The sequence below is a fragment of the Pteropus vampyrus genome, unplaced genomic scaffold (assembly GCF_000151845.1).
Source record: "Pteropus vampyrus isolate Shadow unplaced genomic scaffold, Pvam_2.0 Scaffold69, whole genome shotgun sequence".
NCBI lineage: Eukaryota > Metazoa > Chordata > Mammalia > Chiroptera > Pteropodidae > Pteropus > Pteropus vampyrus.
The window spans coordinates 118,505-137,530 of NW_011888850.1; the positions used below are offsets into that span (position 1 = coordinate 118,505).

Sequence of the window (19,026 nt, forward strand, 5' to 3'; positions counted from 1 at the left end):
GGACAAGGTCAGGAGACGGTGGCAGAAATGGCACTGGAGAACGCTTCCAAAGGAGGGCACTGGGTCCTACTCCAAGTGAGTGTTACGTTTTCATGGAAAACGCTGGGAAGGAACACAAGGGGCTGCCCGGCGTAACAGGAATGAGCCTTTCACACAACGCCTGGTGATTTGGGGAGTCCTGCGGGTTCTCTCAGCAAGAATGACACTGCCTAAGGTGATAAGGGGCTCTGCTGACAAAGATGGCTATCAACTTTTGAGGGATTTCCTAGTCATTGTGATTTAAAATTAACAATATTACAGAGAACCCCATCACTCTCCTGACTTAAGAGATATCTGGAACACTCCAGTAGTGCTTGAAGACAAACAGGCTTGTGTAAATGGCCAGCACTGCTGTCTTAATCTCTCTCATTTGCATCAGTCCTTCAAGGTCACAGAGTGGTTTTTTTATACTACGTCCTACAACTCTAACTCTGCCTCTAACTAGCTGTGTAACATTTCCTTTGTTTGTAAATTAAGGAGATTAAACAACCCCTTCATCCCTTTTCAGGCTAGCATTATCTGGGTCTCTGATTCTATAACCCAGTGGCCTCCGGTGGCTCCTGTGGCTAGGGATTCTAGGAAGAGCCCAGGAACCAGTGGAGCCCAGCCCAGCCTTAGGGGGCACCTAGGAGTCACACTGACTGACTCCTACTACCGGAAGGCATGCCAGCTGTCTCAGCAGGTCTGGCAATGGCCATTTGATTCACAGCACAGTGAGCCCAAAGGTTCAGGTTAGATATAGTCATCCCCATTACAAAGATAAGTCAGGCGAGCCTCACAGTGGTGTGGAGAGCCTCAAGGCCAAGAGCTGGAAAGTGGCAGAGGAAGTGATATTGAGTCCAGGTCTGTTTGGCAGCAAGTGACATTCTTTCCACTAGTCCCTGCTGCCACACTCATGCAAAGATATGACATTGGCCTCCCTTAGTATCCAGGATTGATGCATTTTGCATTTCTGCTAGAAATAAAATTGGATTCATGAGGAAGCTGCCCATAGTCCAAGCAGAACATAACCTTCTGGGAGAGTAATTACCTTCTGCTCATATTAGATCTTAATAGAGACCTCTGGAAGGGGATGTGGGATGGCACGTCCTTTTCTGAGGCTCACAGAATTAGGTGGGTATCAGTGGTGGTTTGTTTTTTTTCAGAGACAGCAGTTGTTGCTCAGTTGAGTAGATGCTGAAATCTTCCCACAAAAGAAAGCGTTCTTCGAGCGTTCTCACGCGTCCAGCGACTCAGACTGGCGAGAACCTAGGAGGGGTATAGTTATCCTCAAAAGAACATAGTATTCAAAAGAAAATGTTTCTGTTATTTTTATATCTATGCTAAGCTACCACTTGCCAAGAAAAATGCAAGTTGTAAGTTCCACCATTTAAAAAAATCTCGAAAGATCTAATTTTGTGAAGGATGCGCATTTGGCTATCTATTCTAGATCTTGGATTTCTGTTCTTAGTCAGCTAGTAGCTTAGAATGTAACTGTTTGTCTGTTCCTCTCCACTCACCTCCATCCACCCACACGAAGAATGGGGAGAAGAGACTGTCCCAGGCTTTTGGCTGTCCCAGCTCCTGGAAGTTTCTAGTAGCCCTTTGAGAGAAAGTTAAAAGAGAAGCAAAACTTTGAAGAAAGAAACCAGCTTAATGGGAACTTGTTATGTTGTTTGTGATTTCTATTAAATTATATCAAGGTAGGCCTGTGATATGTGCGTACATGTTAATAAATTCTGAACCAAACTCTACGATGGTCAATTACTATGATCAGATACAGCCTCTCTAGGGATGTTTAGCTAGCATTTTACCAAAAGCCCACACTCCAGAGAGAACTATTAGAAAGGGGGCAGTCTGGCAGCTACCTTTATCTCAGATCCATACCAGATGGCTTGTGAATTAACATCATGGATTTTAAAAATCATTTTTCATGGGCAAAATGGGTGGTTTTCAAATATGTAGATTGGCTAAAAATGTTGCACAGGCCTCGCTGCCCTTGGACAAATAGGCAGGAGAATCGAGCCGGTCCCACAGCCAGTATCCTCAAGAGTGGCTCCAAGGCTGGATCCAAAATGTGCCTGTGTTCAGGAATGGCTCACTCAGAATTTTCTGTCCTCTGACTCCAAAGTCTCTGCCTAGAATACGTTCACATTTGTTTCAAGTAAATTGTTCAAGTGAAATATTGTTGTAGGCCAGAAGGGAGAATTAGGACATAGTTGAGCATGCAAAACAGGTTTGGTTATTTTTGTTTGTTTCTGCTTGCTCTTATGAGTGGCACAATTAGGTGCGAGACGTTCCCTCATTATAATCTTGTAGCAGATATATAGAGGGGAAAACTTAGAGTCCTTACCTACTGCATAAATTTGTTAGGGTTGCTATACCAAAGTATCACAGATTGGGTGGCTTAATCAACAGAATTTAATTTCTTATAGTTCTGGGGGCTAGAAGTCTGAGATCAAGGCGTCAGAGTTGGTTTCTTCTGAGGTGTCTCTCTTTGACTTCTAGATGATTGTTTTCTCTCTGTGTGTCTTCACGTGGTCTTCCGTGTGCATGCGTGCATGTATGTGTGTGTCTGTGTCCTAATCTCTTCTTATAAGGACACCAGTCGGATTAAGGCCCACTCTAATGACTGTATTTAGCCTTATTTACCTCTTTAAAGATCCTGTTCCAAAGACAGGCACATTCTGAGGTACCGTGGGTTAGAACTTTAATACAGTTTTGGGGGACACAATTCAGTCCATGACATCCACCAGTGTTCAGTATTTGCCAATGGTAAAAAAAGCCTAATGTTGCGAACAACTGAATTGGCATAGGTCTGTTTGACTCCCTTCTCAGTATTTTTGTAGCTGTTGTAATCGTAAATGTTTTTCTTTGTTGGAAATAAAGACATAGCCCTGGGAGTGATGTTTCAATCACTTTACCAAGGACTTCTCCAAAGCCAAGGAGTATGTGAGGTATGGCCTTTTGTACTTCTCTCCCAGCACCAACTACCAAGCTGCACTCTCTGGGTGTTTAGTATTGGAGGAGCAAATTTGTGAATCGTAAAACTGAAAATCGAAGAGTGATAGTGGTGACATTTGTTTTTTTGTGTGATTTCTGACAGCTCTTGGGTTTAAGAAAAATAACATGGTGGGAATACACAGAACATCTTAACAAAGATTGATTGCTTTCTTTTTTAGCTAACTTTTCATCCCTCACATTCTTTTGAGCCCATATTCTAATTAGTAAGAGTTTGAGTAGAGGTTTTCATCAGAAACAATGAAGTGGGTAATCTGGTACATTTCTGACCTTTAATTTTTATACTTGATTAAACTAACCCACATGAGTCTCAGTAATTGAGTTTGAACTATAACAAAGAAAAGTGTCGGGCAACTCCATCTCAGGGTATTGGAAATAGGTAAGTGTTTTGGAAGGAGATTTTGATTTACAAAGACTGCCTGTGGTGATTTGGAGCAGTTAACGTGTTCAGTGTTTAATTCTATTTTGTTTTGTTTCCCTAACATAATAATAGGGGAAACTTTAAATCATAGTCTCTGTTTTCAAGATATTGATGTGTAGGAAAATGTTGTAATCCTATCATTTAAGTTTCACAGAAAATTATAAGCCTTATTATCTTTCAGAATGTCCATTTGGTAGCCAAGTGGCTAGGAACCTTGGAGAAACTCCTTGAAAGATTCAGCCAAGGAAGCCACAGAGATTACAGGGTTTTCATGAGTGCCGAGACCGCACCAACACCAAGTGAACATATCATCCCGCAAGGACTCCTGGAAAATTCCATCAAGATCACGAATGAACCCCCCACTGGAATGCTGGCCAATTTACATGCTGCTCTCTATAACTTTGATCAGGTAAGAAAGCAAAAGAAGCCTGGTCTGACAATAAAGTCAAGGTCTTCTCACAAGACTATGGAGCCATCCATCATCTGCTCATGCATCTTATGCAGAAGGACAAAGTGATCTCGAGAGGTAGGTAAGTAGATAGGTGAGGGGTGTGCGTGTGTGTGTGTGTGTGTGTGTGTGTGTGTGTGTATGTGTGTGTGTGTCTTGAAAAGATTGCCCCTGCCATTCCCTATTCCAAGGAACAGAAAACATATTTGTTTCACTGTAAAACTTCAGCCACATATTTAGGGAGAATGAACTTTGAGGAACCTGCTCATAGAAGTCAATGTGGCAGACTAGTATCTCACTACAGAAAGAGGAAAAACCGTTGTTATTCTCGATGATATTCTTGAGGATGATGACAAAAATAATGACATAGGAAGAATTTTGGTATAATTTTAGATCTGGTTTTGATATGAGTATATGTAAAACCCTCCTTTTCAGATTGTATCCATACTGCCTTCTTATTTATATTTTCATTTCCTTCCAAAATAAAATGGAAGTATATTAATATATACATAAACCAATGGTACCTCCATTACCGTGAGTCTCCTTGTCCACATCATCAAATCTATGTGCATTATAATCAAGTCTTGCAGTTTCCTTCATTGCTATTTCTCTGAGTTTCCATTCCTTCCTCTGTTTTCTTAGAAGTCCTTGGTAAACAGAAATCTTATCAAGGGAGGTAGAATGAGCCCTAAAGAGGAAATACATATGATTTGGTGATAAATATTCAGCCTGTTGCTAGAAATGTTGTCATTCTCTGTGAAACATGCCAATACGCTTTTTCTCTAGTACCTTCTGGGTCAATACCCAACCAATCTTACGAAGGAATTATAATAATAATTGGCTACCTAAGAATATAGTTTTGAAGAATATAGTTAATTAAATAATTGAGTAATTTGTAGCCTATATAAACACAGTAGACTATGTAAACAGAAGGCACTAAAATAATCTGATTGAATTGATTCGCAGTATGCTTTTTTGTGAACTACAGCAGGCATGTATTTGTATTTGTAATTATTCTTCAATTTATAATTTTTGGCCATTTATGGCATTCTCAAGCACTTTCTCAAAGTGAGTACAAAAAAGTTGGTTATATTTAAGTAGGATTTACCTAACTCCCTAAAACAATTATCTCTATTCATGAAAAGTAAGCATTTTATGAACAAATATGATTCAGCTCAATTGTCCTTCAGCTTTTCTTTTTCTTTTCTTTTCTTTTTTTTTTTTTTTTTTTTTGGTAAGGACCCCTTCGATAATCTGATAAAACTTTGGACACTCTCTCCAGGGAAATGCACATTAAAAAATGGGCATCAACTTGTGATTTTTTTTTTTAGGACTGAGGCTAAAACTACATGCTATATGAAGTATAGATGGACTCAATGTACTTAGTATTGTAGTACCTTCAGTTTTTTTAATGGATTATCTATAATTTAGGGAGGTGCTAGTTGACTTGTTAGATCATAATTCCTAAGTAAAATTTTGATACTTCTATTTGGTCTCCTAGAACATTCTTACATTTAAAAGTAATATATTTTTATATCCTTCAAGATTAATTTCACTTACATGGTTTCTCTTTTCTTCCTTCACAAACGTGCCTTTTATTTGATGTTTAGTTATAAAACGGTTATTTTTAATGATTATGTATTTTCAAACCCCATCCACTACCTAGAAATGGCCTAGTGATTTACTTGGGTCTGTATTATATGTGGCCTGGCCAATTCTAGAACTATCTTTGGTGGTAGCCCTGGATTCTGATGAAAGTGATACAGAAAGAAACTAAAAAGTTCTGGTCCTGGACCAAGAGAACAAATCTAATCTTGGTTTAAACTTTTATCAGAAGTCCCCCGGGATACCAGATCTGAACTCTCATCCCAAAGATGCTAAATATACTTTGTAAATGGCCCAAGTTGTCACATCCGTTTTAAATGTAGACTGTCTGTACTTTGACCATTTTAAAGGACAAGGCTGGAAGGTGCAGATTTGGCCTTAGCTGCTTCTGCTGCCCAACCGCAGCTGAAGGAGTAGTCCTTGACCTTTCCTTGTTTGCCTCACAGAACTGCCAAATCTGAAGATGGGTAAAGTCTGTCTTTAAGCCATAGACCGGTTGGCTTTTTTCTACCTTTTAATTTTATGGCTGTTGGGACCATAACCATATTAATATAGCATACCAGGACTCAACTTTTCCTCTGCGTTTTCAAAAATGTCTTATAGATCTAGTCTATAGGTTATATATTTTCCAGACTTCCATATGCCATTCTGTCATCCCAAGAATGAATTTTACTTCTAGTTTATTGGGAGGAAACCATTTGTTGAGGTGATTGTATTAGTTAAGGGTCAACACAAAATTATAGCGATTCAAACACGGTAATTTCTCTCACACGTAATTAGCAGCTCTGTTCCGTGAGATCAGCCACACATCCAAGCCGATGGGTGGCTCTACCATACCTAACTGTGGTTTCCATGGCTGTCCAATTGTCATCATTTCTAGCCCACAGAAAAGGGGAAAGAGTTACAAGCAGGACAAGCAATTTCCTTTTGAGTATATGACAAAGTTAGACACATTTGCTCAAATTCTGTTGGCAAAAACTTGATTATATGGCACATCTGACTTCAAGGGTGGCTGGAAAATAGCCATGTGACAAGATAATCTGTATTACTATGAAACCAGGGGCAATGGAGGACTGGACTCAACTAATATTCCACTACAGTAATGAAACTAAGATGATGTCCTTTTGTCATCAGATTTTACAAGGAAAATTTTATAAGGGGAAATGATGTCACACAGTATTAGTACTGGACAAAAGGTATTGTCTCCTTTTCTAGTGAACTTAGAAGGATGCAGAAGAATAACTAAAATAAAATTAAAGCATTTCTCTTAAGTCAGTAGAATGGAAAATGCTAACCAGTCTCCTGTTATGCTCTCATAGGACAGGCAGCTCCGCCGAAAATGTGTGTTATACCTCTGTCTTAGATCTCCCTCAGAGTCTTTTACCAGATTACTTAAGACTTTGACCTTTGACTTTGAAAACCATGCAGATGGATAATCAAATGCTTCTCTTTTCTCCCAGGATACACTTGAAGTTTGCTCCAAGGAGCAGGAGTTTAAAAGCATCCTCTTTGCTCTGTGCTACTTCCATGCCTGTGTTGCTGGGAGACTGAGGTTTGGCCCCCAGGGCTGGAGCCGCAGCTATCCTTTCAGTCCTGGAGACCTCACCATTTGTGCCAATGTCCTCTGCAACTACTTAGAGGCAAACCCTAATGTAAGTGCCAGTGGTCAGATAACCTCTTCCCGAGGAGCGTACTGCATCTGCCAATCTTTGGGCTCTATCAAAATGGACCATAATTTCTCTTTTGAAGCCCTTATTGAAATGGTCCATTTTGATAGAGCCCAATATGCATCTTCTGCCAAGTGTGAAAATAAGCCAGATCAAAGGTTTTCTAGCAGTGGATGCTCAAACTTCGTAAGATAGGTCAAACCAGTTCTACATCAGCAGCTTAGTGCAAAAAAAAAAAAAAAAAATGTCCTTCATTATGTTAACAAAAACAGTGGTTTACATGTGCATATATGCCAGATTCATTAGGCAGGTAATGAAGCATTTGCACAAATGTAATTACATACAGCAATTCTGACAGTTCATAACACTGCATTAATAATCACTACAATTAGTCCTGATGATGGAAGCAATTTACAGCGCGTCACAAGTATAAATAATGGTGCATTTCCTGCATATGTCATTATTATGTATTAAGGATGCCACCTTGTTGTGACTTTCTCAGTAATGTTCCCCTTGATTTGAAGTTAAAGGTAGATGAATGATTTTATTTCGTAGATAAAATGTATTTTACAGATGGGAATGGAAATGCTTCATCAAGAACATTTGTGTAAACGCTTATAAACCCAATGATTGGATTTTTAAAAGGAACCTTTCATAATGATTTTCTGGCTTAGTCCTCATAAGGGAAACTTTTTCCATTAAGTTAAATTTGAGAGATATTTTCCCAAACCAACCAGGTGTTGTGCTCTAGGCCATACTTTCTACAAAGGGCCTTTAAAACAACTCATCCACGTTTATATGGATAAGTAGCTGTTTTATGTTCCTTTGGCAACCATTGTTACAATTTTTTTGTTTTAATAATTTTTTATTTTTCAATTACAGTTGACATAAAATATTTTATCAGTTATAGGTATATAACATAGTACTTAGACATTTATATAATTTATGAAGTGATCACACCAATAAATCTGACCCCATACATAGTTAATACAGTATTTTTGACTATATTCCCTATGCTTAACATCCCCATGACTATTTTTGTAACTAAAAATTCGTACTTCTTAATCCCTTCCCTTTTCTCACCCATCCATCCCAACCCCCTTCATATATGGTAACTCTCAAAATGTTCTCTGTATCTGTGAGCTTACTTCTGTTTTGTTTGTTCAATTCTTTTGTTTTTTAGATTCCTCATATAAGTGAAATCATACGGTATTCTTCTTTCTCTGACTTATTTCACCAAACATAATACCTTCTGGGTCCATCCATGTTGTTGCAGATGGCAAGGTTTCATTCTTTTTCATGGCTGAGTAATATTCTATTGTATATATGTACCACTTCTTTATCCATCTGTCTATTTATAGACACTCAAGTTGATTCCATTTCTTGGCTATTGTAAATAATGCTGCAGGGAACGTAGGGATGAATATGTCTTTTTCAATTTGTGCTTTGGATTTCTTTGGAGAAATTTCCAGAAGTGGAATTACTGTCTCTTGTTACAGCCTTTGTTTTTAAGTCTATCTTGTCTGGTGTAAATATTGCTACCCCAACTTTTTTTTCTTTTCCATTTTTATGAAATATATTTTTACATCCTTTTACTTTCAGTCTGTGTGTGTCTCAGCCTAAAGCAAGTCTCTTTAGACAGCTTACATAGAGGTCTTGTTTTCTTATCCATTTAGCTACTCTATGTCTTTTGATTGTGGAACATTTACTCCATTTACATTTAAAGTAATTGTTGATAGGTATGCAGTTATTGCCATTTTATTCATATTTTTATCTTTTTTTTTCCTTCTTCTTAAAAAACTCCCTTTAACATTTCTCGTAATACTTGTTTGGTGGTGATGAACTCCTTTAGCTTTGTCTTGTCTGGGAAGCTCTTTATCTTGCCTTTGATTCTAAATGCTATCTTTGCTGGGTAGAGTAATCTTGGTTGTAGGTCTTTACTTTTCATCACTTTGAATATTTCATGCCAATCCCTTCTGGCCTGCAAAGTTTCTGTTGAGAAATCAGCTGATGGTCTTATGGGAGCTCCCTTGTAGGTAACTAACTGTATTTCTCATGCTACTTTTAAGATTCCTCTTTGTCTTTAACCTTCGGCATTTTAATTATGACATTTCTTAATGTGGGCCTCTTTGACCTCACCTTATTTGGGACTCTGTGCTTCTTGAGCTTGTACGTCTATTTCCTTCACCAAGTTAGGGAAGTTTTTCATCATCATTTCTCGAAATAGGTTTTCAATTTCTTGCTCTCTTCTCCTTCTGGTAACCCTATGGTGCAAATGTTGATATGCTTGATGTTGTCCCAGAGATCCCTTAAGTATCTTCATTTTCTTGTTACTTGTTACTGTTCCAATTGTTTTCTACTACCTTATCTTCTAAATCACTCAATCCTTCAATCCTCTGCTTCGTTGAATCAACTGTTGATACTTCTACTGTATGTTTTCATTTCAGTTATTGCATTCTTTACTTCTGATTGGTTCTTTTTCATGTTTTCTATCTCCATTTTTGTTTCCTATCTCTTTGTTGAAGTTCTCAGTGAGATCATTAAGCACCCTTATAACCAGTGTTTTGAACTTTGCATCTGGTAGATTGCTTGTCTCCATTTTGCTTAGTTCCTTTTTTTTTTTTTTTTTTGAGTTTTGTTCTGTTCATTCATTTAGGACATGTTTCTTTGTCTCCTCATTTTTTCTACTTCCCTGTATTTGTTTCTATGTATTAGGTAAAGCTTCTATAGCTCCTATTCTTGACATAGTGGCCTTCGTAGTAGATGTCTTATGGGGCCCAGTGGCACTATCTCCCTGGTCACCTGGAGCCAGGTGCTCCAGGTTTGTCTCCGTGTGGGTTATGTGTGCCCTGCTGTTGTAGTTGAGCCTTGATTGCTATTGGCATGTCAGTGGGAGGGATTGACCCTCAGGCTGATTGATTGTGAGGACTAGGGGTGAGTACACTGGAGGAGCTATTGTACAGGGGCTGACCCTATGGGGCAGGATTTGCTTTAGCAGGGTTCTGGTGCCTGCCTATTATGCCCTTTGGGTGTGTCATTTGTGGAGGTGGTTGGAGTGTACTCTTGTGTGGTCCAAAGCTGTCCACCAGGTGTGTTGGTTCTGGGGCCTTTTAGGGGTTGGGGAGGCCACTGTTGCAGGCCAAGGTCAGACAATGCCTGTCCTTCCCTGGGCCACTTGGTATTAGCTACAAAATGATCTGCAGATGGTTGCCACTTGTGCTGGGCTTGGAGGTAGCTGGGAAAAGCTAATCTGCGAACTGAGGCCTGCTGCTGCTAGTGCCAGGCTGGGGACTGCTTAGCAAGAAGTATGGGGCATGCTGAGGCCAGATGCTACTTGTGTGGGGTTTGCGAACTTTCAAGAGATTTTAGAAAAGTTGGCAACATGAGGACAGGCCATTTGTATGGAAAGCCACTGGAAGCAGCTTGGGCGAGCCTGTAGGTTGGGTGGGCACAGTTTCAGAGAATCACGTGGGTGGAGCAGTGTTGGCCAGGTCGATGGATACTCAGATATGGCGCATGCAGACTGGGTGAGGTGAGGGCTCAACAAAGGAACAATGCCCTTTGCCAGCACTTCTGTCTGGGAGAAATGTGCCCCTCCAGCCCTCATCCTGAAGCCAGACAATTCAGTTCTTCCCAGTATGTCCCTGGCGCCTTTCAAGATGCTGCCCCAGTGCTGGAGCTCACAGCAAGTGAGTAAGTCCTTGCGCTGGCCCTTTAAGAGGAGCTCCTGGGACTCCAGTTGTGCTCAGCCTCATTTAGCCACAATCTCCACTGGTTTTCACAGCCAGAAGTTATGGGGACTTCTCTCTCCATCACTGGAACCCTGAATAGGGGAGACCAGTGTGGGGTTGGAACTCCTTGATCCTCAAGGGGGATTTCTGCAGCCAAGTATCCCTCCTGATTTTTAACTGCCACACGTGGGTGTGAAACAAGCCCATTTCACGTCTCCACCCCTCCTACCAGTCTCAATATGGCTTCTTCTGTATGTCCTTAGTTATAAGACTTTTGTTCAGCTAGATTTCAGGTGATTCTCAATGATGGCTGTTCTGTAGGTTAGTTGTAATTTTTTGTTGTGGTCATGAGAGGAAGCAAGCACAGCATTTCCACTATCTTGACCAGAAGCCCCAACTGTTACAACTTTTGTTATCAAAGTTTCCTCAAGCTTGAAAGGCAATTTGACTGCTATCAGAATGTATACAGTTAGTATATAACATTTTTTGAATAAGCAGTATCAAAAATAAATAGCTTTAATGTGTTGATCAGTATTCCAGATCTATCTTTTAAGTCAGTGAAATTAAAAAGTAAGTCTGCATAATGAAATTAAAAAGTCTGCATGCTTTGAGCATATTATGACCTTTCTAATAATATTTTCTGTTGATCTTCACACATTTTGTTTTCAATGTTGTATGTAAAATTGATTATTGTAATAGTTCTGGGTAGAAAACAAAATTGATCACTTAATACTTTTATTCAAGTTCTTCATAACTGTCCCATGAAACTGACCAGTACTATCTTATTTCAGCTGAATCTTATACATGACTGAGGTAGAAATAAAGAAGAGAAATAGAGGAGTTGACATATGTGTTTCTCTCCAGCTCTCACATCCTGAGACTTGGCAACACCAAGTGGCCATTGAATTATGCTGTGTCCTGCTGTTTCTCCCAGTAGTGTTCCAGATCATCACAGCCTTAGGCTTTTAACACACTTGCTTGTCTCTCAAATGTCTTGACCTGAGTCATTTGCTGCACATCACAAAGCAAGTTATGAGGACTGGAGAGTTAATATGTGCACATAGTTTGGTTGTACGACATGCCCTTTCCAAGAAGGTATCTATAAAAAATAGAGATCAGGATTTGAGGAAAGAGAATCCGTTATTGAGAAAGATAGACCCCTAGTTGATTAAAATCTTGAGAGAGATACATATCACATGGTAAGATGGATAGCAGGCATTAATTAAATGTAATCAGAAAGGGAAATAAAATTAGGAAGTCTGTTTCCAATCCATTTCAGCTACATGGAAGGTAGTCCATGGGGAGGTTGAGAGAGCATGGTGCAGGTTAGTCACTCCTCTTTTATTTTTCATTCACATCAAACCAGCTTAAAAGAAACACATATTTGAGATTCATTTATTCAGATTCAAATAAACTTGTAGCAAGTACATTGTACTAGTTGAAGCAATTTTACTTGTTCTGTCACATCATGCAACAAATGAAGGCTATAATTAAGTTTTTACTTGAACTGTTGGGACACAATATATTGCCCCCAAGGGTATAAAGGTTCCTGTCTAGAAAGGCTTCATCACAAACTGGCATGTTTTGCAAACTCAGAGGAAGCTAAAGGGTAGTAAAGAGAGACTTCAAACCCTGCTAAGCCAAATAAAGAGGAGATACAGTGATTTCTTGACTAAAACATTGTACAGTCATTAACTACAACCCTTAACCAGTTAGGTAGACCAGTCATGCTATAAACTGAGCCCTCGAATCACTCTGTGGCCAGGGAATTTGTTTGCCTGAAGTTTTGGAAGGTGACGGAGTTCTAAATATACCCCCAATTCAAATTGTATTGGTTTTCTTTTCCTGAATCAGATCTTAAAACCTGATGCAAATCAGACCATAAAAACATGTCATACGTCAAAGGCCCTGTGAATCAATAACCTCTTGTGATTTTTGGATGAGATTTTGATTGTGTAAACTTTCCCTGTGTAACCCATTCTATGAATAATTCAGTTTGCTTTAAATTCTGCATAAAAAGCTCAGTGTTAGTGAATTTTCACTGAATGTATTAAAACACACTGAAAATTATTCTCTCAAGAAATTCTATGCAGAAGCCTAAACAATGTCTGAACCTCTTTTACAAGACTAGTGCTCTAAGCCCAGAGCCGTAGAACCTGAACCTCTTTTAAATGCTCCTGTTGGTGAGTGTTTGAGGGAACATTGTATTACCACGGCTTGCAGAGAGGCGTGTGCCTGCCCCCCATTGAGAACATTTGCTTGATTTCCCCCAGGTCCCATGGGAAGACCTCCGTTATCTCTTTGGTGAGATCATGTATGGGGGCCACATCACCGATGACTGGGATCGCAAACTGTGTCGGGTGTATCTGGAAGAATTCATGAAGCCATCTCTGGTAAGACATTGTTAAATTCATTTCACTGAGGAGAAAATTTTGGTTAAGAATTTTATTTAATTATGTAAATAATTCTTAAATGTTATTGAGGATCCTCGGCTTTTCGTGAGTGTATTCTATCTCACCTTCAAGGGAGTTTGGAAATTTGTTAGAAATATAGAGTCTTGGGCCCTGTCCCAGACCTAAAGAATCGGAAGCTGCATTTTAACAAGACAGCCCAGATGACTTCCATGCCTGTTGGAGTGTGCCCAGGTGAAGCGCTGACTCCCTGAATCTTTGGAATAACGGTGTGAGGTATGCAGGACTGACACTGTTACCCATTTTGTGACGAAGAGACTGAGGTACAGTGATTTGACCCCGGTCTCTCAATTATCATGGGCAAGAGCTCTAGCTGGAAGATAGATGTATTGACTTCAATTTGAGGACTCTGAAATTAGTGAAATCTATAGTTTTTCCCTGTCACAGAAGCCATGGAGTAGTCTAAAAGTTGATCACTGACTCTAACTATGTGCCCAAGAAAAATGTGGTAATTTGAGAACCCAGTTCTCCTTTCTCTGAGGAAGGGGACAAGCACCCCTCTACTGGAGTTTAAAGCAATGAAGCACGCTTTGCCCATTTCTCATTTGACCAACCCTCTGTCTGTGTAGACAAAACACCCAAATGGTTCAGGAACAGGGCTGTGTTTTCTGGCCGAAGTGCTCAGTCCTTGTTTTCCACAAAACAAGGTAGCTAAAAGTGGTGGCCACACTTTTCTTATGCTCTCTCTCTGAAAAGGTTTCTAGGTTCATTGCCATTACATGTATAAAGGTCTTGGAAATCTAAGGTACCCTATACCATGTCATCTCTACTCCTAGTTGGATAGAACACCAGCTACGTTTAGAGAAGTGCCATATTTTAAATAGTTTGAACAACCTCCTGTGTATAATTTCTCTGAGGACTTTATCTCAGAAGCATTGCATAGTTTTGATCATTTTCCTTGAGTCTATTTTGGGAAGTAATATACTCATGTATTAGAAAACATGGTGTATTAGACAGAAAAGTCTAAGACAGAAAATTTGGGACAGATTTCTTTTATTGCTTTTACTAATGTTAAATAATTTGGAGACAGTGCAGGAAAAAAATACTTTTTTGCCATGTGACCATTATTTGTTTCTTTTGGCTATGAGTCTTCTGGTCTTTCCTTAGTTCTAAAAGAGCAGAATTTCACAGGTCAGAAAGACACTTTCAGTTTAACACAATTGGAAGTCGCTCCTCAGAAAACGTCTGGGAGCAGGTTACCATGGAGATGGGAAGGATAAACAGTGTTGTTGCACGACCTTTATAGAGGCTGATTTCTCCAAATGATGGTGGAGGTCAGGGGCAGAGCGAGAAGTTCATGCTGCTGTTTCCTCTGGCTCTGGCCTGAGGATAAAGAGCGAATTACTGTTGCCAAACCAGACAGTCCATTAACCTTCACAAGTCTGAACTCCCATTCAAATAATTGTAAAATAAATACAGATGATAGAAGCTGACGGGCATCCCTGGAGCGTGTGTTAGTCCTTTAGAAATTTCAGTACCCGCCCTTCTATGCAGGTCTGGTGAGGTTTTCAGAATGGAAACGCTTCATTTGCATCCTTGCATGCTCAGCAGACAGACTGTGCTACCTGTTCAACTCACAGAAGGAAGGTGAAGCACTCACTGACTCGGTGGCAGAGGCTGTAAAACTTGTTACATTGTTCTTATGCAGTTTTTTCCTGCTCATGCTGTTTCTGTTGTTAGGAATGTGGTCTAACACTTGTGCATCTGCAGGACATTTCTCACATTGGTTAATCTATTTGGAAATTAGTCTCTTTGGTTGCATTGGAACATGATCAGAAAGCACCCCACTAATAACACGAGGTTTAGAGTTCCACTGCTCTTATTGAGGGAACTGGATTGCTTTCGGTGACATCATCCTGTGAAGAGGATGGGTGAGTTTCTTGTTGGATGAATAAGTTTGCGCTCAAAGGATTTCCCCAATGGCAATGTGTTTTAGAGGGTCTCTGGCCAAAGTTAGGGAATTATCGATATTATTCTCTCAGGTCATTTGCATATTTGGCAATGCCAGACAAGCAGTATAGTAAATTACTTTGGGGAAATGAGACATCTGGTCACCTGAAAATTGTTCTATGTTAAAATATTTTGGTGATAGTAACAAGAGGCTGGGCTTTGAAGTAAAAAAACAAAAATATGGTTCGCATTCAATTCTTCCTTGTATTGCTATGTGATTTTAGACGCATCACTGAACCTGAGCCTCAGTTTCATCATCTGCAAAACAAGGGCGGCTCAACCCATGGGTTTGTCATCAGGCTCAAATCCTGGTCAATGTTGGAACAAAATTCCTAATAAATGGGAGATATTTTTATCATGAAGTATCAATTTTTGAAGTCTATATTTCATGTTCAACTGTATTTTATTTAATCTGCGAGAAAAATGGAAACCGTTTATTAAATACCTGTTGTGTGCCAGAGGTCAGTACTACATAGTTCATGTGTATTATTTCTTCTTTTCACTATAATCTTGCAAAGTAGGCATTAGTAGCCCATGTAATCAAAAAAGAAACCCAGTTACACAGTCGCTAAGTAGCAAAGCCAGGATTTGCACTCACAGACTCCAAAGCCCACAGGTTTTCTCTGCAGCACATTGCATTAGCTGGAGTGCAGATTTGTTTGTTGTAATTGGACACAGGTCACCAAAACACTGACCCACATCCGTACTGGACATAGTGGGTGGCACAGGGTGACACCAAGAACAGCACGGGACAATCCAGGAGACTGGTGCTCGAGTTCTGCTTCTGCCATGAACAAGCCATTCAGCTTTGTGCAGGACCTACCTCAGCCTCAGTTTATTCATTTGTAAAATGAAGGTATTGTCTAGAAATTCACTAACGTATCTTCCAGCTCTAAAGACACCAAAATATAATTTACCCTCGAGTAATTTCTGCAAATCCCTCACAGTACTTTGGGGCCATGGCATTTTTTACTCAAAGGCCAAGGGAAAGTGCACTTGTTTAGACTCAGTGAACTGGGAGCTTCTTGTCATAACTAGGACTATCAGAAGAGGCAGTGGAGGAGGCGCGTCTTCTATTAAATGCCAGGAAGGAAACTGTAAAAAGGACAGCAGTCAAATAGAGGCAGCAGAGTGGCAGGATGTGGCTTTCCCAGGTTCTAATAATTGTGCCTGGCACTGATTTCTGCAAAGATTATTTCAAATCTTTGATGATTTTTTTCATGATATGGAGACTCGTTCTCCTTGAGCACAATTCCATAGATTATTTTTTTAAGTAGCTTTGAAATATAATTCATATCCCATAAAATTTACCAATTTAAATGGAATAATCCAAAGGTTTTTAGTATGTGCACAGTTGTGGGTATCACCACCATCCATTTCAGAACACTTTCATCACCCCCAAAAGAAATCCTTTACCTGTTAGCTGTCACTCATCATCCTCTCCTCCTCAGCATCCCCCACTCCACAGCCCCAGGTAACCACTAACCTGCTTTCTGTTTCTATAGATTTGTCTATTCTGGACATTTCATATAAATGGGATCATACAATATGTAGCCTTTTGTGTTCGATATCTTTCACTTAGCATAATGTTTTCAAGGTTCATCCATGTATCTACTTCCTTTTTATGGCCAAATAATATTCTATTATATGGATACACTACATTTTGTTTATCCATTCATCAGTTGATTGATGTTTGGGTTGTTTCCACTTTTTGGCTATTATGAATAATGCTGCTATGAACATTCATCTATAGTGTTTGTGAAGATGTACATTTCCATTTCCCTTGGGTATATATACCTCGGAGGGAAATTTGTTGGATCTCATGGTAACTCTATGTTTAACATTTAAGGAACTGCCAAACTGTTTTTCCAAAGTGGCTGCACCATTTTATATTCCCAGCAGCAATATATGAGGATTCTGGTCTCTCCACATCCTTGCCAACACTTTTATTGTCCATATATATTTTTTTAATTTTAGCCATCTCGGCGGGCGTAAAATGGTATCATGTTGCATTTGCTAAAGACTAATGAGCCTCTTTTCCTATATTTATTGGCCATGTGTGTATCTTCTCTGGAGAAATGTTTAGTTAGAACTATTGATTCTTTGAGGCATAATAACCTTTTCAGACAGCCCTCTCCCACATGCAAGATGGGCGGCCATTGTGGAGAGAGCTTTCCAGCTCTGGTCCCATTAGCAAGCAGCAACATTTCACAAAAGCCCTTAAGTGGGAAGGGAGAAGGCCTGGATCAGAACCAGGTTCACAGAGCTCCTTGAGTACACTGAAATTTTTATAATTTTCTTGAAGGAGAACACAAGTCCCAGCATAAACCAAGGCTTGCATTTCAGACTTCACTTGTTTGACATCATAGCGGGAATTTATAGTAGGACATTTTCTGGTTGTCTTTTGCTTTCCAGAAAATCGAGATGTAACTGAAATAACCATATATCTGCTCCTAGGGCACAAAGAAGACCAAAACTAACATTTATAAAAGCCTATGTGCCTACCTGTTCGCATACCTCATCACATTCTCACAGTCACACTCATTAGTTTTCTAGTGTGAGCTTCATTTTACTGACAAAGAGATTGAAACTCAGATAAACTGTTATTTTTTAAGGCTACCAAACCATTCAGGGATGGAAACTGAACCAGGTCTGTAAGGCTGTGAACCTAAAGCCCTTCCCTTTGAGTCTGCTGTTTTCCTTTGCTTTGCTCATTGCTTAACATACAAAAGGCGCTCTTCAGCGTTTGTAAAGACTGCCATAGTCTCTCCAGAAAGCATGGACCATTTGCAGTCCCACCAGTATTGTATGAGTATGCACTCAAACGACTGTCCAGCCCTGATGGTATTTTAACATTTTTAAGTGGTTCTACTTCTTGGTTAATTTCTTTGCTTGAAGCTATTTTATATGTTGTTATCGAAGGACAATTTAACTGCGGCTCTTAAAATTTCTTGTAACTATCTCGTGAGCACTCACAGGGAAGATCCAAGTCCCTGTTTGTAGGAAATAATGTTTGGTTTTATGTTTATTCTAACTTTTGTTTTTATTATTCATATTTTGTGCCCGTATTTTTATTTTGGCTAATTTATCTATCATAGATTAATAACGTGTCAGTTTTGTTTTGGTCGCCCTGCGTCAGGTGAAATTTAAGTTTTGATTATTCTGATACTTACATATGAAATGATAGAAAATGCAAATAAATGATTAAAATGAACCAAGCTAATGGCTATTGGTGCTGAGAGAGTCGATGTTGCTTTTCTTAATATTCATTGGGTCAAGATTTCTGTTTTTGGCAACATGAAAGACTAAACTTGAAAATCTTCTCAGTACAAAATCAAAATAAAAATGCTGACTCATATTTAGAATGCCTTTTGGAATTCACAGACAGCAGCTGAGCATCATCCCTAAGGGCACGGGCTATCTAGGAAATGTGGGATTGTAGGCCCGAGAAGTCAAGAACAAACTGCTATTACCCACAGATGGCACGACTGCATAGAAAATCACTTATTTTGTCCCCGTTAGAGCGTTCCTTAAGAACTAGATCGTATGAACCTTTTATACTTCCAAGCCTTGTTTGGATATACTCGATGACCATACATATTACTGAATAAAAATTTGTGAATATTCACTTCGTCTGCAGGTAACAGTGTGGGGACCAGATGGCATAATGTAAATGATTATGGAGACAAACCCC

The 19,026-nt window shown here is 39.5% G+C and overlaps 1 protein-coding gene across 1 annotated transcript in view; it reads left to right on the forward strand.

Annotated features, from left to right (window-relative positions):
* Positions 1-19,026, forward strand: part of LOC105293196 (dynein heavy chain 11, axonemal) — a gene marked incomplete at its 5' end in the record, with an annotated part of 146,959 nt that overhangs the window by 112,293 nt on the left and 15,640 nt on the right. The window contains 4 exons of the mRNA XM_023531528.1: positions 1-75; positions 3,642-3,869; positions 6,974-7,165; positions 13,185-13,304. Coding sequence (XP_023387296.1) covers positions 1-75; positions 3,642-3,869; positions 6,974-7,165; positions 13,185-13,304 — 615 coding nt within the window. The remainder of the gene's footprint in view (positions 76-3,641; positions 3,870-6,973; positions 7,166-13,184; positions 13,305-19,026) is intronic.